At 38.6% G+C, this 22,900-nt stretch overlaps 1 protein-coding gene across 9 annotated transcripts in view; it reads right to left on the minus strand.

Annotated features, from left to right (window-relative positions):
* LOC121917429 (transmembrane protein 241-like) overlaps positions 1–22,900 on the minus strand; it is a 47,538-nt gene that overhangs the window by 21,682 nt on the left and 2,956 nt on the right. The window contains exons 2-9 of one of the 9 annotated variants that reach the window (XM_042443384.1): positions 21,868–21,914; positions 17,306–17,383; positions 12,243–12,324; positions 7,381–7,458; positions 4,904–4,929; positions 3,469–3,520; positions 1,440–1,488; positions 853–898 (exon numbers count right to left, since the gene is read on the minus strand). In XM_042443384.1, the coding sequence (XP_042299318.1) occupies positions 853–898; positions 1,440–1,488; positions 3,469–3,520; positions 4,904–4,929; positions 7,381–7,458; positions 12,243–12,324; positions 17,306–17,383; positions 21,868–21,914 (458 nt within the window). Of the gene's footprint in view, positions 1–852; positions 899–1,439; positions 1,489–3,468; positions 3,521–4,903; positions 4,930–7,380; positions 7,459–12,242; positions 12,325–17,305; positions 17,384–18,569; positions 18,624–18,990; positions 19,172–21,867; positions 21,915–22,900 lie in introns of those variants that run through there. The other 8 variants (XM_042443389.1, XM_042443388.1, XM_042443391.1 and 5 more) reach the window with 8 other exon arrangements.

Genomic DNA, 22,900 nt, shown 5'->3' on the forward strand with positions numbered 1-22,900 from the left:
TTGTTGACTTATGGAGACTCCCATGCATTTCATAGGGTTTTCGTAGGCAAGGAACAGTCAGCAGTTGTTTTGCCAGTTCTCCCCTCTACAATATAGTCTACAGCACCTAATATTTGTTTGCAGTCTCCCATCCAAGTACTAACTAGAACTGACCCTGCTTAGCATCCAAATCAGATGAGATCTAGTTACTTTGTTATGAATTAAAAGCTTTCATCTTGATTCAGAAAAAGCAATGGTATTTCAATTTCTTTCTTACTTATCTTTGTATTGGCAGCTCATGATTCTAGTATAGAAGCCCACTCACAGTTTAAAGACACCTCACACAACAGTGTAACCACTCTTGGTTGACTGCCATAAACCCACACTTATGTTGGATAGTCAGTCACAGCAGAATAACTCCATGTAGCCAGAAGACCCATTAGGAACCAATTTAGGGCAACACTGCTTTAAAAAGAAACTGCTGGAAGAATGCTTTCAGTTCCTTAAAATTACAAAACAAGCCTTCTAAAAATAATTCTGCATATATAATTCTGATGTTTTGTGAACAGATAGATTAGCCTGAATCCTGTTTGCTAGTTCTAAACAATGTAGACCCAGTTACTCAATTGCTGATTAGTGAGTCAACGCATAGGTAAATCCCATTTATTCAATAGGTCTCCTTTAGTTGGGACTAACAACAGGATTATTTCCCTCCTAAGTGAGCAGTCAGCAGTTCAGTGGTTCTGTAGGGCAGAAAAAGATTTCAGATGCTGCCAGAATTTTTTGGAGGCTGCCCTAAGCATCCCTCAGAATGTTGCTGTAACAGCATTCCTTTCCCCATCCTTACCTTAAATGCACACAAAAATACATTACCTTAGGGAACTAGGTGTCCATGACTTATGATACACTTTGTAAGCACCTGTGAATGAAATACAGTACATGAATCATATTGTGGTACACTGGGGAACAATTTAAATTTGCCCCAAAGTAGATTTTAGGAGCAATCTAGATTTGGTTGTCATTGTTGCTAAAATCTACTTTCTCTAGGAAAAAGCTACTTTGTGTTTCATTTTCTATTAATGTATTTATTTTTCTAAAAATTGATCAAAATTTCCTTTTCTAGTCATGTTCCCACTCTTTAATGCTCTTTACTCTCCAAAAATTTTTAGCGTGTTGATGTACCTATATTTGTTTAAGATTCCACTTTCAGGGTGTCACACAATTCAACACAAAACTGGATTCATTTATATGCCTTCAGAAAGAATGCATAATATAGCTTCTGTTCCAAGTGAAAGCAATGCAAACAGACTCTCCTTATACAATTTGCTGGCTATTGTACCAAGGGACAAAAGCCAAAAAACTGGGAACATCAGTCCAAAACCCTATTAAAATGAGTAACAGCTAGCTACATAGATGTCTGAAAGCTTATTTTTTTCATAATTAGTTTATTAAAAACTTACCAACAGATAGCACATGCATGAAAGCCCAAAAATAGCCATCTGTATCAAACTGCAAAATAAAATGTCAAGGTATAAAAAACATAAACAAGTCCTTCATAATGAGTTTCAAGAAATAATGAATGCAAGAACAAAATCTGGTAGAATGGATTATTGCTTTGTCTCAATTTCAATTTCCTTTATTTGTTACTTGGTGGCATGTCCTTTTTCTTGTGTTGCCAACAAGATAAATAAAATAAGGCATACACATATATTTCTGTATAACAATTAAAGAAAGAAGAGGTTAGCTCAATTCAAGACTGCTTTAAAATTATGTAACAGGTTTGGACAACATATGGCTTTCCAGCTATTGTTGGAACTGTAGTTCTTTCTCATCAGACCTGAAAAGCATAGCCAGAGGTGAGGGATCATGGCAGTTGTGGTCAGGGCTGCTGCTATAATAGGTCTAAGTGAAGCAAATGCCTTAAGTGGCAGAACACATAGCACCCAGATGTTTCGGGTTTTTTTTTTTTAGTATTCCCAAGGGTTCTGGGAGCCAAAGTACTGTGGAGAGGTGGAATGTGGAAATCACCTATACAAAGACAACTCCAAAACATCACTGTGCACTTCCTCCTCCTGTTTGAAAAGTGTACACAGGATACTGGAGGTACAACTGCTGCATTATTCATCTAAGAGAGTGAATCTGGATGCAGACTGGTGATTCAATATCACTATGAGCCTTCTCCTTCTATGCTAAGCATGACTTAAGACTGCAATTGTATTTTAAACATTTGGTTAAACTATTATTAGTTTGTCTTTTCATGAGAAACATTCATAATAAAAGCAAAAAAAAAAAAAAAAAATCCAGAAAGTAATTTATTAAAACCAAAAATCCCCAAAAAACAACAAAGATTCAAAGCTAATTTACCAAAATGAGATAGGAAATTACACCTTTATTGCAGTAAGTAAGATGAGAAGCAGCAAGATAGAAGTGGTTTTTGGTTTACCTCTCCACATGTCCTTGAAGCACTGCCATTCTACTCCTGAGGGAGATGGTCACAAAACATGTCTTCTGTCGTACTGGAAAAATCCTTTTGGAAAAAAAACATGCTTTTACGACCATCTCCCTCTGGAGAGAGAATGGAAGTGATACAACATCATGCAATAAGGTTCTTAGATGAATGGGAGATTGAGCCCAGTTATGGGGAGATGCAATGCATGGCAACAGAAAGACATCTAAGAGGAGAAATGAGGGGCCTTTCTAGAGTGCTATTTCTGTATTTGTTATACTTATATCCCACATTTTCTTCAAAGCGCTCCTCTCCATTTTCAGGGGCAGATTAGGCGGAGAGACAGGGAAAGTGAAGGTCACCCTGCAAGGTTCATGGCCAACTAGAGACTGGAATCTGGGTGTCCCTGCTTCTAATCCAATTTGCTGACAACCACATGCTTTGGAACACCAGTTGCTTAGAAAAGTGGGCATGGAAAGAAGTCCCAGTATTTACAGTGATTTAGAAGTAAGCCTTGCTGAATATAGTTCTCATTAGGGACAGACAGTATTGGGTTACATACCACATAAAATTAGTAAAATGTGCAATAATGGAGGGAGGTATAAAGTACAGAGAACTTCAAGAAGATCTACTGGTAAGCAATAATAGATGGAAATACAGCCAATGTTGTAAAAAAAATTGGAGGAGGGAATTCAGCTATAAAAGCATCCATACAAATAATGGTTTATCAGGGGAAAGGACTTTATCTCCCACGAAAGCCATTTACAGTATTTAATTGTTGTTTGTATATAAATGCCCAAAGCTGATTTTGATCAACAGTTTTCTATCATCTGCTATGGTACCCTGCTCTGTAGACTGTGTTTATTCCTCAGATTTCCATACTATTTTTCATTCTCAATAGTCAACAATCAAGTGAAAATATTCACCTATTGAACACCAGCTGGTGGAAAAGTTCAGCTAGGTGTGTTTCCTGGGTACAGCATACAAATGGTCTGGAGCTTTCACAGTATGTTCAGAGTTTGTTCTGACACCAACCAACCTACCTGTGGGTCATATAAGGGAAGGCAACCTGCTGCTACCAGAAGAATCAGCATTCTGTATTGAAGAAAAATGCCATGTGACTATTATGCATTGACATGCACTCTTAGTGGAATTACAAATACATTTTTGTAGGATTTAAAAATATAATTACTAATATTAATATTTCTCTCTTATGCTTCCGACAAGTACCTCAAAAATGCATAATAGTCCTTGTTCCTTCTTTATCTTCACCCACAGATGAAGAGATACCATGAGCCCTTTGTGGCCTGTGGTTCGTGGTCCATCTGGAGGTGGGCAACTATGCCCCTGCAGATGTTTTTAGCTTACAACTCCCATTAGTCACAGCTGGCACATTGATTGGCAAGATATTATGGGAGCCACAGTCCAAGAAATGTGGAGACCTAAAGTTGCCTATCCCATATCTATAGAATAACAGCATTAGCAATGGACTTCAATAACTATAGTGATGCAAAACTACTCTGAAATATTTTCTTAATTTATCTTCTTAAATCCTTTTAAATACAAAATTAAAAACGGTTTCATGTTTTCAATGTATTTTACTCAGTCACTATTTTATAATATCTTCTTAAAGTTCTACAGTGCACCCTCGTTTTATGTGGGTACACCTTACGCAGACCAGCATACGCTGGAACCCCACGCCAGAAGAAGCCTTGGCACATTCAGAAGGGGTAATGGTGCATGTGCCCATGGTGCGCGCACTGCGCACAACCACATGCACAAGCCCCATTATCGTCAATGAGGCTCGAACATACACAGAATTCCCCTTACGCGGGGGGGGGGGTTCCAGAATGGATCCCCATGTAAGGGAAGGGCCCATTGTATATGCCTAGGAGCAATGGCCCAAATCCAGTTGAATAGACCTACTGAATAAATTGCTGAACAGGAAGTCAACACTTAGATAGCTGTGATTCAAACGATACAAATTAACTGAGACTAGATATAGGCCAATCATCTTTTTGTCCAGTTTCTTTTAAACTCTTCCATATTTTTAAAAAATATAAACACAGAGCTAAAATTCTGTTTTTGGAACTTTGTTTATCCAAAAACTCAAAATTATTTGTAAATCCAAATAAAGAATATAAAATTCTGAGTCCTTTCAAAATTCTCAGAAAAAGAAATTTTACTGCAGTTAAAAAGAAGCCACTTGGGACTGCAGCAGCATCCCGCTTTGGAAGCTGGCCGTGTGGTCACCGTAGTCCTGGCACAATCAGGGCCATATGCTTCAGTCCTTTGTCTATGGAGCCAATCCAATTTTCTGCATAGCTTGATATTCATATTCAAAGCTTCTCTGCATTTAACTACTGATTACTTGTTTTGTGAAGAGCAGTTTCATAGCTGACTCAAGAACCAATTGTTCAGTTAGTCAAGAAGATAGACTTCTATGGATGTCTGTGAATCTTACACACTGAAACTTACCTACATATCTTTATGGCAGATATTTGCTGTGAAGAAAATAAAATGTTATTTGTATTTGATGTGCTTGGAGTTTTTCTTGTCTTATTTTGTTGTTTTAATATACACAGATGCTGGTGAAACGTCAGGAAGAAAATTTTCTAGAACATGGCCACATAGCCCGAAAACCTCACAAAAAACCATACAGTGGATCCTTGGTATCTGCTGGGGTCTGATTCCAGGACCCCTAATGGATACCAAAATCCATGGATGCTTAAATCCCATTAAATACAATGACATAGTAATATGGTTTCTCATGTTTAAAATAGCAAAATCAAGGTTTGCTTTTGGAAATTATATCTTTGGGGAATGTTTTCAAACTGTAGATGGTTAAATCAATGGAAAACTAATCTGTGGGTACAGAGGGCCAACAGTATTCCTGCATTACTCTGATGTCTGTAGAACAAGGGATGGATTAAAATGTTTTTTTTTAAAGTAAGTAAATGATAGATTTTATGTATCCAGATTTTCAATTATTTTCAAAATAGGTTCTCTGTTATTGTGGCACCTATAGTAAAACAGGTAACTCATCTTTAATTGCTTCTTAAATACAGCCTGTACAAGAATGAAAGGCAGTGAAATGAAATCCAAATAAAAGATATTATTTTATTTATTTACATAAACATTTATTATTCTCTTCCTTTTCTGTTGCTCTCAGGCAACATCCCGACACCAACTTCTTAGTTAAGTACTATAAAATACTGAATAAGAAGTGTTCTTGGGAAAGATAACTCAAGCACACTGTATTCAACACAAGAAACCAAATGTGGAGCCAGCATTCATCCTGCACCCATCCTTGTATGGCTATTATGTCCCCTCACCTTACTGTGGCACTAGCTTCCCTCACTCCTTTGTTAGAAGAGGATGAACATATGATGTTACTGCCAGGTTTTTGAAGATGCTCTTTCCCTTCCCAAGAGCATCTCCCAAGTTTCATATGTTTCAGCAATCTGATGAGAAGGTGATTGAAACTTTAGAACTGCCAAGAAAGACTGCTATGAAGTTTGTGGCTGTGGAACGGCTGTTCAGGGATCTGGATGGATGTTGCTGGTATAGTACTACCCGACCTTAATTTATATCTGCTTTCTTCCTTCCTAATCCATCCAAATGTCAGAAAATAAACAGAATTTTTAATTTTTTTAAAAATTCCTCTAATACAGAAAAGTACAGCTTGAAGGTGACATGCGGGGCTGCACCAAGACCATCAAGGTCCCAAAATATTGGGGGGGGGGGGGGGGGGAAAAAAAAAATATGTTTATCCTCCAAGTGTCCCCTAGAGGGCATGGGGGCAGTTTCACCATGTTTTGGCCCTTTGGACCATTTTAGGTTCAAGGAAGGTCCTTCTGTTAACAGGGAGTAACTGAAAAGTTGACTTTCAGATCATTTGCTGATGTAAAAAAGGCCTCTCCTAGGCCTAAAATGGCTGAAGGTGAGCTACAAAATGGCAAAATAGCCCCAAATATCATAGAGGGTATTTGAATTACATTTGGAGGAGCAAATCTGTTTTTTGCAGGGGCTGTTGCCATCTGAGGTTTCTTAAGGGATCAATGTGGCCTCCAGCCTCCAAGAGTCACCCACCTTTGCTCCACTGTAAAATGACCTGACAAAAGGTCTTTCCGGTGCATAGATTAACTGGGAAAATAAAATCTGGTTTATTAATGAACTAATCCAGGTCAAGACAGATTACACTTAATTCCCACTGAAATAAATGGGACTTAAATTAGACATGACTATCTCTTTATTCTATTTCAATGGGTCTTAAGGTGGTTTTGCCTCAACAGAAGGAGCTTCTATTTGCATAAATTCACACACTTTCTTTTTACTGATCCTGCCTGGTCACTTAAGTCCCATTCCTGAAAATCTGTTCTTGATCCTTTCAAGAAGAACAGGATATGATACAAAGAGCTGTAGTAAGCAGGGCCAGAGCTTGAAAAAGTTAATTTTGGGGACTTTCAGATTTGCCCAGTTTGCAGAGCCATTAGCCATGCTGACTAGTAGGTTCTGGGAGTGATAGTCTAAAAAGAAATCTTTTCCAAGCTCTAAGTAGTATGATAACATAAACCTAGGAAGCCCTTTCACTAAGGAGCCACCAGCACAGGATACAACCCTTATTCTGGATCTAGATCAATGCTATTTCCCCCTAAACTTGATTTGACAAAAGCCTATTATTTATGGTTCCTTACAATGACAACCTGTATCATACAGATTCTCCTTCTTTCTCTCTTATGTACTCCAAAGTGCACACTCCTCCCAAAGAATAATTTATTATCACTGGACAAATAGTTCAATTTTCATTTCCAAGATGAACACATGTGATGGATTTCCTGTGGGTTTTTTTAAATGATTATTTAGCACAAATAAGAAAATATGGAATCTAATTTAATAATTTACAAAGCCTTGCTACAGGCTGCTTACATTACAAGAAATCAATTTTGCCATACCTCTTTCTGCACAAATGTTTCGATTCCATATGTTATAACTTCTGCAGCATTGTGTAAGGTAAGAAAGATAGGAATTGGCTGCCAGGAAAGAAAATGCGACCAATAAAATTAGCAACTTTTTTATTACTTACTCATTTTTCTATGAGGTAATACTAAAGACTAGGCATTTTCTTATGAACCTGCAGTATTATCACCCATAGACAGAAAGAAGCAGCATCGATATTTATGTCTACTTCTTAAAACTTTAAGATAATGAGAATTTAGGAAAGTACAGCAAGCAAAGAAATCAACTTCCTATTCTCATCTCGCTTTCTGGTACCTAACAACTGTACCTTTCAGTTGTCAGCATAACTACCGTGCTTTGCCCAGTATGGTATTTAGCACTGAGAGAATAGGGAAAACTTTCTTGTATGAAACAGAACCATAGAACTAGCAGTCACAACAAAATGCTGCAGTTGTTAAAAATACAACACTCAGCACTTTAAGAGTTAAAGGTATCTTATAGAGAGAAACAGTGACAGGTTTAAGTAGTTTTTAGTGACTCAAAGTTTCCTCATCTCTTATCCATTTGTGTCTAAGTCTTTGAGACTGTGGCCCGGAACAGAAGGGCCTTTCATGACGCTCTTGTCAAATCTAGCATGTGACGAGGGCGTAACAATTGTTACGTGGCACACTTGTTACGCAGCCACTGCAGCATAAAAAGAACCCGCTTTTCGAGGGTTCTTTTTCCGCTGGCGGGAATCCACGCGGTTTGGCAGCTGCGGCTTCCCTCCGGCAGAAAAACAGGCACCGGCAGGCTGCCCTCTTTGGATGGTCTGTACCACGCCTGTGATACTCTAAGGACCTTTCCATCTCTTCCTTTCTGCCTCCTTAATTATCCTATTTCTTCATCCACAGGTGTCACTGCTTCTCAATCAGAAATGCAATCACTCCATCCTATTCTCCTTCCTCCCTGGTAATACATTTCTCTTTCTCCACTCTTATCCCAAAAGGGAGTTGGTATTCTATAGTTCCTGAGCATGCATACTAATCATTAGGTTGTTTCATGAGTTCTCTTTGCCCCACTTGAAATTAATTGGTGAACATGTTTTTTGTTCTGCTCCAAATGTTGGGATTCCCTCTTAGAGTGATGTTAGCTAGGCATCAGCACACACAGTATGAACACTGAAGATAGAGGGAATGATATACTGCAGATTATGTCCTGAAAAATAAATTGGTTTATCACTCCAGAAATGTATCTGTGTCAAAAATGGAAAGAATATAGAAAATGTGACTATTAAAGTGTAAAACTGGGGAGGAAATCAGGTAGCCCTCCAAATGTTGCAGACTGAAATCCCCAGCATCATTCACCATTAGCAATTACTAGAGCTGCTAGTACTTGCAGTCCAATTTCATTTTGCGAGGCTTCATGATTTAGACAAAATTTAGACTCTAGCACAGAGATAGGCAGAGTTTTGTGCCCCCCAGGGTAAAAAAAAAAGCCTCCAAATGAGGCATATATATGGGTATATGGAAGATACTTCCACCACCTTGTCTGAATCCTCCAAGGGTAAAAGCAAAATCTGTGATTTTTTTCAAATACATTCTTGCCCAGAAATGCCCTCTAGGGGACCTGGGAGACATTTCTATCGCATCCCGTCCCCTGACCAATTTAGGTCCCATAAGCCTTTTTTGAACATGTGAACAATGTGACTTCCACTCACTTTCTGTTGTGGACCTGTGCTTGGTCCTAAATGGTGCAAGAAGGCCCAAAAACATGGTCTCCTGGGGGACCAATGTAGTCCCCTAGCCTTCCATTCTTACTCTAGGACAACAGTTTTCAGGCATACAATGCATAGTGCAACTGCTCACATGTCTATTTTGAAATATGTCACGAAACAAAGGGCTGTGTTGCTACATTTTGCTCTATAAATACTTTTGAAATTTAAAAAGCTGGATATTTAAATATTTATATCTCCTTCATATTCCCTCTTCAGTCACTGACTGAAGGGTGATGGAGCACACAGAAAAGTGGCATATAGAAGAGGGTTTTACCGCTGGATTTGGCCTTCAGGACACAGATTGTCCATTCAATTTCTAAATTATCTTGTAAGAAAAACACTCAAGGCATGTCCCAGACAAACAGTTTTATATAAAATTGAATACTTGGATTATGGCAATACTTTTATTAGATATCAGGGAATCTTCTTTTAAATTCTTCTTCAAAATTCAATTTTAGATTTTTTTCTTTTGTATAAACAACCTTCTATTCTTTCAATTTTTTCCCTGATAACATTTATATTACAAAAGTAACATATGGCTAGGCATTAACAAACTGCTTGGATCTAAGAGTACAGTAGCTATATAAGGTTCTTTTTAAATATGTAAGAACTTGCGAAAAACAGTTTTAAACAAACAATGAGACAAACCAGATGTAAAGACAGCAAGTTAATTTCACCAGGATCAAAACAAAAACCTAATTTCATTGTTGGGCTGCTTTCCATTTCTTCTTCTGCTGAGTGAAAAAGTTAAAAGGAGACCAGCATCTAACATAGGCCTATTATGCTAGAGCACAATAATCGGAAACTCAAAAAACAATGGTTTCCTAGGAAAGCTGACACCAGACTTTACATTCTTCCTTTTCTGCAGACACATTAACACACACAACAACCGTTGTGCTATTGGCTCTTACTTGAGCTAAGAGAAATGTGTTCTCCTGCCAACAATGGCTCCAGATTGCCTAGTTCTGCTAACCTTCACCAGATGTTAACTATCTTTGGTTATATTTTTGTAGTTTTAGTCTTTTATAAAGGAAAGCACAGTATATTGGGCTTGCCAGGTAGGAGGGGAAAGTTCTCGTCTCTTCAGTCCCATTCTCCCACCAATACATTTTAAGCTTCATGATAAAGGCTATGAAAATTCCATTCAGCTCCAAAACTAGATTCTGGAGGAAGGAAAAGAAATAGGCAGGCAGACACAGACACATAGAGCTAAGGAGGAACAAGTCCAACAGACAGTAGCCTGGTTGGGATAGAACGTTTAGCCAGTTTTATGATTCTTCCTGATTAAGAACAATCACACTGGATTAGAACAAAGGCCTATCTAACGTTTTATTTACACAGTGGTCCATCAGTTTCCTATGGGAAGCCTGCCAGCAGTACATGAAGGAAACAGCATCATCCTTCTAAAATCACCTAGCAATTGAAATACAGAAGTATATTGCCTCTGGTACTGGAGGTGTTATATAGACATCCTAACTAGAAGCCAGTGATGTCCTTAACCTCCTTGAAGTTATCCAGAACCCCTTTAAACCCACTCAGTTTGCGAGCTGTGTGGTTCTATTTTTTGTCACCTCCCCCCATAAATGCACACCACACCACCTGTGACCTCCAATTATCTCCCTCTTCCTGCTCAGATGCCATTCCATTGGACGCCTGCACACAGTTGCACATTTGATGCATCGCTTGTACAGTGCCTTGATGCATTGTTGTACCAAGTGATACATTTGCAAAGCACAATCATGGAAGCCCCCATACATGCCCCCTTCATTCCATGCCCCCCGGTTGGACTGTCTTGTTTGTGTATGTTGTAGTTACATCCATTGCATTATTTGCTATTGTGTTTTTGCTTTGCCGCAGTTCCGTACTGGTGCCAGGCGATGGTGTATATTAAGTTGGAGTATCCCAGCTTCTTTTTGCTCTGGTTTTTAGCCTTAGAGCGCGGCTTCCATTTGCTTTCCACCTGGTTTCACCTTGTGCTTCGTCTAAACATCCCACCATCAAAGAGGTTACAAGCCGCTTTATTTGGCCAGTGTGGACTACCACATGGTTACATCCTGTGGAATCCCAGGATTTGTTCTTTGGTGAGGTGTTCAGCCTGCTCTATCAGAGAATTCTGGTACCTCACCAAACTACAAATTCCATATATCACTGATATAGTTGTGACATAAACAACTAGCAAAATTAAAATGATACATTTAAATTACAGTATCATAGGCACACAATAAATGCATTTACATATACAGAGTTTTATGAGGTTAAAGTGAAATTTTGGTAAAACATGGTGTTTGCAAATAAAATTCTATTTAGAATCATAGAATCATAGAATCATAGAATTGGAAGTTGAAAAAATAAATGTCTAATTTTTAAATTCAAATTAAAAAAAAAAACACCAGGGGCCTATACTTTCTCTTCCCACTGAGCCCCATTTCTTCAGCATTTTAAAGAGATACAGGTGACTGCCACAGCTCATTTCTGCCTAAAGGCAGATGTTTGAGGAACATTGGTGTCACTTCTGTTAGGGTGCCATCTGGTGTGGTCTGCACTTCCCACACACCCCTAGTGACACCACTGATCTAGCCTACTTGCTTTTAAACAGAAGAAGGATGCACAGCAATGTGGAGGATGAGCCCTGGTGCCACAGCAACTCAGAAGAAAGGATAAAGCAACTAAGTACAATAAATCCACAGACCTCCTAGAGACTCCTTGCAGGTTGCAGCAACAAATCAATTAAGACTTGAAAATGGTAGTAAGCTGTTGCTCTCCAGCTAGCTAGAGATTTGTACACAGTCCTTTCCCCTTGCCTGGAGATGAGCCCACCAAACTGGAGAATTTGCATCTTTGTCTCCCACCTAGAGATGATTCACACAAACTGAAGGTTCTGGGCCAGGCCTGGAGATCTGGCAACTGCATCCTCTAAGTTGATACTGCATAAAGACTCCAGAAGTATTTGGAAGTTTGCAAATTACATTCACGACTAAGTCAATGATTTTACCCTTAGCATGCAATTTGTGGTTTAAAAAACAAACCTGTTAGCACGGACAATAAAAAGGCATGTCAGACAATAAAAAGGCATGTCGGACCCAACTTATATCTATATCTTACCAATCTGGATAAGGCCCTGGAACCTGAATAAATAATGCCCACAAAAAGTGCAGAAGCTGGAAGCCATGATAGAACTTCAGACCTATAAAAACAAATTGATCTTGCAGTTAGAACAGTTACATTCCCACGCCCAGAAAAATGCCTTCAAGTTGTCTTTTAGCTTATGGCAGCTCCATGAATTTTATAGGGTTTTCTTAGGTGAAATACTCATAGGTGGTTTTGCCAGTTCATTTATCTGAAATATAGCCTGCAGCACCACACCAGGTACTAACCAGGGTTGACCCTGTTTGGCTTCCAAGACCGACAGGATCTGGTACCTTTGTATTTACACCCTACATTGAAACTACCAACCTCTAATGATAGGCTGCAATCCTACACACAGTAACAGAAAAGAAGTGCCATTGAATTCAGTAGGGCTTACTTCTGAGTAGAGTGTATATGTAAAGAATTATTGAGTTTTATTGGTCATTCATGCTGTTGAATGAATACCTAGGGTAATCTTTTTAAAAAGCAGGAATCTCTTCCTGCTTAACTTGCACTGAAATTACCCAAACCAATTGATTAAGTGTGTATCCTATAATACTTTTTAAGGCCACTGGTCATAGTGGAAACTTATCTGAATCAACCGGGCATCTACTGTAATTCCACTGCAGCTAACTTGAAATCATATGGCTACTCAAAACAAGCAATGCAATTTTAGCTTCAGTAACAGTGGAAAAATAAAGCTGCAGAGCCTGAGAACTAGATCTTTGTACAGAAAACAGAGATCACTGACCACAATGTGAAGTATTAGGAATCCCTGAAATTCTAGCATGTCCAATACCAAATGTAGTGGAAAGGGCCATTAGAACTGTTCCCATGAAGTAGCTGCACAAAAGGGCTCCTTTTTTCAGTGCTGGAAAAAAATGTCTAACGACAGGAAATACTTGAATACCAATCATCACTATCATATATCAAGCCAAACACAGATCAGACTCAGAGCCTGTTATGCTTATGGCACAGTTTGAAATATTTCTTCACACGTAGGAAGAAATACACCACTTAAGTGAAAAGGATGAGAAACTGCACCACACTCCACTTACAGTTGGCCTTCTGTATCCATGGATTTTTTTATCCATGGATTCAAGCATTCACAGAGTGAAAATATTCCAAAAAGTATAAATTCCAAGTATAAATTTTATATGAGGCGCCATTTTACTATGTCATTGTATTTAATGGGACTTGAGTATTCACAGATTCTGGTATTCACGAGGGATCCTGAAACCAAACCCCAGCAGATATCAAGGGCCCATTGTATTAATTTGCACAGCACTCTTTATTTATTTCTTACACTTCCACCCCATCCCCTCCATTTCTTGCAATGAGGTCAAGGCAGTGGATGTATCTCTCCTTTTCTCCACATTATCCTAACCACCTTGAGCAGTAGGACAGGGAGAGAGGTTCATAGTTTGGTGGACACTACAGCTTGAATCATCAAATTCCAAGAAATATTATTGTCATTATTATTATTATTGAAATATTTATATCCCACCCCATTTCCCAGGATTTCAGACTAGTGTACAAGTATAGTGGGTCCTTGGTATCTAATGGGGTTTGATTCCAGGACTCTCTGTAGATGCCATACTCTATGGATACTCAAGTCACATTAAATACAAAAACATAGTAAAATGGTGTCTCTTGTGTAAAATGACAAAATCAGGGTTTACTTTTGGAAATTTATGTATTTTTAAAAATATTTTCAAGCCATGGATGGTTGAATCTGTGCATAAGGAATCCGTGGATACCATGGGGCTGACTGAAAAGTGAATTAATCAATTTTTAAATACAATTTAAAACAATAAAAATAATCTATACAGACTAAAAGCACACTTTATAAACTACATAGATTGTAACATCATCATCCTGCAATAAACAGATCTGAGGGTACAGAAATGGTGAATACTGTACTAATGATGAGATAATTTTGAGAAGATATGAGGTAGATTTAATTTAAAATTTAAAATCTTAAAGTCCCTCTAGGTCTAAATGAATATCTTGACTTTTTCTACCCCTATATATTTCCTCTGAGTTTTTCTACAGTCACATTTTCTTAAACCAGGTTACACTGATGTGTCCTTGAACTTTATCTAGCTAACCCATTTTTCTGACAATATGCCGACACACACAAACCTTTAGCCATAATTCATGTTTCTTTTTTTATTCAGTAAATGGTACGTGAGTTTCAACTCCAGAAATTTCTGGAATTAAATTTCAAGTACCATTAGGCATATGGATGCGGCATTGACGCTTGAAGCTCAACTTGTCCAAAACAGAGCTTCTTGTTTTTCCACCTAAGTCTACTCTTCAATGCTACTTTTCTGTTTCTGTTGATGATATTTCTATTTGACCAGTCCAGGAAGCTCGTAGTCTTGGTTTTATTTTTGATTCTTTTTATACAATATTGCCAAAATCTGACCATTTTTCTCTGCCTCTACTGCCAAGATTCTGGTCCATGCCCTAGTGGTATCACGACTTGATTTCTGTAACATCCTTCTGGCTGGGCTTCCTCTTTCTCACTTCCACCTTAATTTCTGTCCAGCGTTCAGCTGCACACATTATTACATCTGCCCACTGCTCTCACCATATCTCACAGAATCATAGAATCCTAGAGCTGAAAGAGACCAGATAAACCAGAGATGCCAGATAAACTAGCTATGCCTTTCACATAAAGCCTTCATATAGGAGCAACACACTAGCTGAAGAATCTGTTGTTGTGCCCTGGCTGTAGAATATCCTTCCTTTGGAGGTCTGATTGCTGCTGATCCTGACTTCATTTCAGTATCAACATTAAAATAGTATTCTAATTAAAACATGTGGACTCATCCAAATCTGTACATCAGGTATGGGGAAAGTACAGGCCAAAGGCAGCCCATTTATATGGACCCATCTCCAGAAATTGCCAAACCCCCTTTCCAATAATAATAATAATAATAATAATATTCCAAGGCAATATTTGAGTGATGTTCATCTGAAAATGCTCCCAAACTGCACACAAACATGGTTTCAACTCATCACCCAAGAGGCTCTCTACAGCCTCAGACCCCTAAAAATGGCTACAACTGTTGAAAAATGTATAAAATGGTATCCGGAAATGGCATTCTGATGTGCCCAGGAAGCACGGGCCCTTGCAGGAGATAACTGGCCTGTTCCTCCTATGAAGTGACCTATCTCTGCTTTGCATCATCATAGTTTTAAAAGTGTTTTAACTTGTTAATTAAGATATTCTTTGACTGTTCCAAATCTTTACTACCTTAAATTGTTTTAAATATTTTAAAGTGGTTTTAATTATTGTTGTTGTGTGCCTTCAAGTAGTTTCCAACTTCACTCACCCTGAAATCATATGATATAGGGCATGATACAAATATTTCAATAAATAATTAAAAAATAACCTATTTCTTCCATACTTTGGTAATATCTCATATGGACTACTGAAATATATTTTACATGGAGCTTCTTTTGAAGGTGATTTGCAATTTGCAGCCTGTACAGAAATTTAATGTCTTTTTCTGACAATTCCATCTCAGATGTATTATCTGAACAGGGCTCAGAAGCAAACAGAAAAAACTGCTAATGTTAACTTTTAAACATACTACAGCCTAAAAACACTAAGCAGTCCTCTGGGACTCTTGATTGTCAGACATGCTGTGCTTTGATTCCCATCTTTTAATAATCAACATAGGTATAGAGCTGGGAATTATGTTTTCTTGGTTAGCCTGACATCTAGTGGAGTTTTGAACAACTCCAATAACAGATAAAAATTATCGAAGCTATGAAACACTGCTTCTTTTCTGAACAAGAAAATCTGGATGCCTCCTTCTGGCTCACTTTTTTTAAAAGCCCTCTTTTGTGTCTAAATTAACCCAGAGGGGGCTAAAAATGTGGTGCAATTTACCCCCAGATCACTTAGGGGGCATTGGAGGACACCCAAGGTAAAAAAAACAAATCAATCAAAATATTGTAGCTGGGAGATGTAGCATTCCGAGGTCCTTCAGAAACTGTGGCCCCTTAACAGTTGCTGAATCAAGTATTAGGGGTAACAAGAACAAGTGTTGTATACATACAGTCAGCCCTTGATATCCACTGCAATTTGATTCCAAGACTCTTTGTGGATACCAAAATCCATGGATGCACAAATACCATTATATACAATGGGGTAGTAAAATGGTGCATCCCTTATATGAAATCACAAAATCAAGATATGATATGCTTTCTTTATTTATGTATGTGAATATTTTCAAGCCATGGATAGTTCTCTGGATGCAGAATCTGTGGATACAAAGGGTCAAGTGTATACAGTATGCATTAGGGTAACAAGAACAGAAGTTCATATTAAACATTTACCACAAAGTGCCTATTTGGGGTCCATTTGCACCATATGAATACATGAAACAACTTCTTTTGCCATAAAGCCATGTTTTATCAAGTAATTTTACTTGCTGTTGGGAAACTTTAAACCAAAGTACTGACAGTAACTGGAGATTTACTTTTCTTGTTTAAACATCAGAGTATATTTCCCCACAAGCAACCAAATATTCCTTCAAACATTAAAAAAAATACTGTTCATTATTGGGAAGAGTTATTAGAAGGCTGAGTGTTGATCTTAGGCACTTCTAAAAATGAAAAATTTACAGTTTGAAACTGCATCTGATACAAAATGCTAAGATATTTGCTTTTGGCATTTGGTAAATGAAATTATCTGCCATACTGATACACAATAGGATGAGAGTGGAAAGAAATGTATATGCACACAGAAAATTGGTGAAACTGCATGCTATCGTATGATCATGAAATATCTATATGTATGGTGTAAAAACATTAAGGAAAGATTCCAGTTACAATAGGCATGTAAAATATTTGTCTGGATTTTAAAAAGTATCTAATTTTGATGTTTTTGCAACATTAAGAGAAACATACACAAATGTGTACAAAACAGAATCTGTGATAAGGTGACAGTTGATATTAATAAGAATTCCACAGCACACTAAGCAGAACTGTATCTTTCTGATTTTGCCATTTCATCACACCTTGAGCTGATGCAAATTTCCACCCAGCCGATCTTCCAGGAAATGTGTAGGAGAAATCCACCTACTAGTGTCTGCCATCTGAAATTGAAACATGCAATAATCACTTTCCCACTCTGAACTGAAGCAATTAACCTAGCCTAGGTTAATCATTGTTAATCATACTGTAGCTTCTTTCAGAAGATATAGTCAGCCTGATTATATGGCACTTTAAGTCACTGGGAATGCAATATAAACATCAACAAAATCTAATTGGCAGTGGGAATTGCTATAGCTCAATTTGGTGGCAAGCCACATACTTTGCATATAGTATAGATAATAGAAAACTATGGTCTGAGAAAGCAGCTTTCTATACTCTTTATGCTCCTTAACAGCATGCAACTTCAGCTGCTTCAGAGGCGGTAGTAGACATATCTTACTATAGCCAAAGTTGTGGATGAAATGGAGAAAAACCACCAAACTATGTGTTACAAGAATCTTGAATATCAGATCTATCTCACTTGCTACAAGGTCAAGGGAGCAGAGCCTTTTCTCTTTATTCAAAGCCATTTTCACAAGTGTTACTGAAAACACTTTGATCTAAACCTGGTTCTTAATTTCAAGTAGAATAGATTTATTGAATCAATCAGAACTCAGTAAGTAAATGTTTTCCATTAGCTGAATGGGTCTACTCTAAGTGGGACTAACAATTTGATTTAGGTCTTTGGTATTTCCACCAATTTGCAACCTAACTTCGGCTCTACAATTAATTTGAAGAATCTGGTATAAAACTATGTGTGTCAGAAAAAAGCAGTATGCACTTGTTGAGTGGCCCTTAGCAAACCACTGTTGTGGGTCAGGACTATCTTAATCCTCACACATACAGTAGACCTGCCATATGGGCAATTTTGACCATTCACAGACCACGCTCCATATTATTCAGTGGAGGTGACATGAACAAGCACACGCTGAAGCGTGCGTGTTCACGTCACCACTACTGAATAATATAGGGCAACAATATCTGTGGGGGTTTTTGCATCATCAGAACTGAACACTTGCCAAGACAGAGGTTCCTTTCTAATATTTTTATTAAGCTGCACCAGAAGGAGAGGAGATAATCAGGGCTTTCATTCACTATACTGAGATGCCAAATCAGTTTAGCTGCTCCTCTTTGTGAATTATGCTGTAATTGTAACAAATGGTCACTGAGTTTGCTTCTTCCCTTGCATGCGCGCGCACACACGCACACACACTTCTCCAACACAATGGGACTTTTTAGATTGTAAACCTGCTGCCAAGGACAGTTCCTCTTGTTGTGTACCCATTCTAAGAGTTTTTTCAGCTGAAGAACAAAAACAGATAAAACAAATATATAGTATAGTATAGTATAGTATAGTACAGGACAACACAAGGTAATGTAATGATTATAATAAGATTGTACTGGTTAAGCGACACAGAGGAATAGAGATACTTAAGTATCAAGAAAGGTAGGCATATGAGAGGAAAGAACAAGCAAATGAACACACTCACAGGAAAATCTTGGGAATGTTTTTTTTTAACTACAACTCCTAAAATCTCCTAATTAGTACATCCCTTGACTATGAAAGGCTTCTGGAAATTGTAGCCCAAATATTAATTTCCCTAAGATCGGTTTATAGCAGAAAACCTATAAAGCTGTTGGATGAAAAATTAAATCAAAACGAACATACCAAAAATCCAAAAGGAGTGGGAAGGAAGACAGGTCCACCTCTGTCACACTGCTGAGAGGTTCCCCTCCAGCTTCCAGGTGCTACTGTTATGACCGCAGAGGAGGAAGAGCAACCACGAACACATCCCCATTGTCCTGGGAATCAGCTGCTCATTAATTTCCATCTCTTGCTTGTCCACTCCCTTTTCCATGTGGGACATAATTTAGTTAGATTGTAAGGCTAAGAGCAGAGATTGTCAAATTAATTATTTATAACTGCTCTAGGTACCTTTTGGATTGAAGGGCATATATGAATGCTTCAGATAAAATGAAAACACTAGTCCCTACTGAATCAGAGGAAAGGCCCATCCATTCTAGCAGCCTGTGCCCCACCACCACCAACTAGATGGCTTGGAAGCCAGCTAGAAGGATTTGAGGTACAAGCCCTCCTTGCACCACATAGACCAGTTGTCATAACCACAAAGAAGGACAAGGCTCCACAAAATGTAGAGCATTCAAGAAAAATATAGGACATGACCAAATAAAAGTTTAAAACACTAATATTAAAGTAAATTCATGCTTCTTTGTCATGCTCAAAATGGAGGACATTTTGAACTTCCTCCTGGACTGAAGGTTGAAACTGAGGACATGTCCTGGAAAAGGAGGGTGTCTGGTCACCCTGCCCTGCACTATTGTGTTGTTGCTGTGTGCCTTCAATTCATTTCCAACTTATGGTGATCCTAAAGCAAATCCATTGTGGTTTTTGACAAGATTTGTTCAGAGGGGGTTGTTCTTGCCTTACTCTGAGTCTGGGAGTGTGCAAGCAATCACTGATACATTAACATGTATTAAATTTTCCCAGTCTTCTTTTTATAGCCATCATCACATTTTGTGATGGTGAATTTCACATACTAAAACTTTTAAAACTGTTCTGTTTGAATTGTTTAACACCAGTCATCTATCTTGTGCACACAGACCCCAAGCAATACCTTTAATTCTCACTTAACTACACTTGCTCCTTGGAACCCACAAGGGATCCATTCTGGACACACACATCCCTGTGAGTTCCAAATCCAACACATATTCAAGCCCCATAGGCTTGAATGGGGTGCGTGCACTGGGATTAATGGTAGTCTCCCCTCCATAGATTTTCAAGTCCACAGATCTCAAGTCCGCAGACTTGGAGGGGTGACTGTACTTCCTGTGGTGTTTTGGGGAAGATCCCACAGTGTACTAGGGGACTGGTCTGCTATTAGATGGTAAGAAAAAAATACTACATACTGAACATTTAAGCCACACACATATCAATACAGTGGGCTCTTGCTATCTGCTGGGGTTTGGTTCCAGGACCCACTGCATATACCAAAATACATGTTCAAGTCCCATTATATCCAGTGGCATAGTAAAGTGTAGTCCCTTATATAAAATGGCAAAATCAATATTTGTTTTTAGGAATCAGATACACATTTTCAAGCCATGAATGATTGAATCTGTGGATCCAGAATCTATAGATGCGGAAAGCCAACTATACATGCAAAGGACAGTACTCCACTCTTATCTGTGGGGATACATTCCAAGACCTTTTGCAACGGATGCCTGAAGCTACAGAGAGTACCAAACCCTATACTGGCAATGTTTTTGGATCACAACTGACTGCAGGTAACTGAAACCGCAGAAAGCAAAACAACAGATAACGGTGGGCTACTGTATCTGCTTTTATTAAAACTCTGACTGTTCAAAAAGAAAAAAAAACCACTTGTGTTAATTATGAAAGATCACACCTTACTGGCTGGAGGATTCTGGGAGTTATACAACCTTTTCCAAGTTCTTTGAAAAATGTTTGTACGTGCCTTGAAAGCTGCCTGTTGACTTATGGTGATCTCATGAATTTCATAGGCAAAGAATACTCAGAACTGGTTTTGCCAGTTCCTTCCTCTGAACTATAGCCACAGCATCTGGTACCTGTTGCCAGTGTCCCATCCAAGTACTAGCCAGGGCTGACTGTGTTTTAGCTTCAAACATCAGATGGGATCTGGTATCTTTACAAAATTTAGGCAAATATTCATATTTAATACTGCTATATATTAAGAAACGTGAGACTAGTCTTACTTGATTTACCAGACTATGGTCCAAAACACACTGCAGAAATAATCCAGTATGAGACCACTTTAACTGCCCTGGTTCAGTGCTAGGGAATCCTGGGCATTGTAGTTTATTGTGGCACCAGGGCTCTCTGAGAGAGAAGACTAAATGTCTCACAAAACTACAGTTCCCAGAATCACCTAGCACTGAGCCAGGGCAGTTAAAGCAGTCTAAAACTGGATTGTTTCTGCAGTGTGTTTTTGACCTATGCAATACCGTCTTGAGACCACAATCTACAATAACAAGAACTCAGTGAGCTTCTTTTGTAATTGCTTGACAGTGATTCTGAAGAGCTGATGAATGTTCCCTCAATAGGATCTAGTAGAATTCATTGGTGTCCTTGGCCAAAATCCAACTGCCAGTCTTAACAAAAATAGAACCGGTTTATCAGTGAGATTAATATAAGTGGTGACTTACTATCCAGCTATTGATTCAGTGAATCTACTCTACATTTCAGTAATAATTAGATTTAGATTCTTGGTTTAATGGGCAGGCTATTAGAAAATTATACACCCCTTTTCCCCTTAGCTAAAGAGAGGAGGCTGGTGGAAGATGTGTTCATATGGATCAGCAGTTTTGGACACACAAGAAGGGAGTGATGAAAGCAGAAGTAGGAAGCATGTAGCAGAACAAAATATAAAACTGTATCTAGGTGAAAGAAAATGGAAGTTATATGTAATACTGTACTAACAGTAATATCCTGATTAAGATTCTCTCTCTCTATTTTTTAAAAGAATAGTTTTAAAATTATACTTACCCTTGGAAAAGGGTAGGGTAGGTGAATTTCAGGACAGACAAGACATACTGGAAAACAAATATCAAGTTAGAGGACATTGCTTACCCAAAATACACACAAACATACAGGTAGCAGGTGGGAAAGTATAGTAACTCTTACAGGAAAATTCACCAAGGGACTGTACAGATTGCCTCTAAGGAGCAACAGAAGGCCGCCCCTTTCTTGGCTGCATCGGGGCCGCGACAACCTCACACCGCGGCCCCGATCTGGCCTCTGGAGGCCGCAAAAAGGAGATGCAAAAAAGGCTCCTTTTTGCGCCATCCAAGGGGTGCCACAGCAATGACGGCACGGCTTTATGATGCCCCTTCAGTGCACGCCATCATGGCACCATGGGGGCAGAGTCAGGGCATCCAGTGTCACCACACTGCTCCCTGACTCTGGCCACAGACCAGTGCTTTCTGCTGGTCTGTATAGGGCCTACGTTGTACTGATAGCATTCTATTTAGGTTAAAGACCTCCTCTTGGTACAGGGGCGGGCAAACCATGCAACTCCTAGAGCTAGTATGGCACAGTGGTTTGAGCATTGGACTACGACTCTGGTGACCAGGGTTCAATTCCCAGCTCGGCCATGAAACCCACTTGGACAAGTCACACTCTCTCATCCTCAGGGGATGGCAAAGGCAAACCTCCTCTGAACAAATCTTGCCAAGAAAACCCCGTGATAGGTTGTTTTGCCTTAGGATAACCATAAGTCATCAAAGACATGAAGGCACACAAACCACACTGCCTCTTGTACTGGAGGTAAAATATAGTCATCATGACTAGTAACTACTGATAGCCTTATCCTCAATTAATTTATCTGTTCCCCTTTGAAAGCTACTGTATTCAAGTTGACAGTCATGACTAAATCTTATACAGTAGTAGTGAATTCAACAGTTTAACTGTACAGCACTGTGTAAACTATACAGTACTGTGCAAATTTACAGCACTTTATAAATAAAATATAATAATAATAATAATAATAATAATAATAATAATAATAATAATAATAATA

The sequence above is a fragment of the Sceloporus undulatus genome, unplaced genomic scaffold (assembly GCF_019175285.1).
Source record: "Sceloporus undulatus isolate JIND9_A2432 ecotype Alabama unplaced genomic scaffold, SceUnd_v1.1 scaffold_18, whole genome shotgun sequence".
Taxonomy (NCBI): domain Eukaryota; kingdom Metazoa; phylum Chordata; class Lepidosauria; order Squamata; family Phrynosomatidae; genus Sceloporus; species Sceloporus undulatus.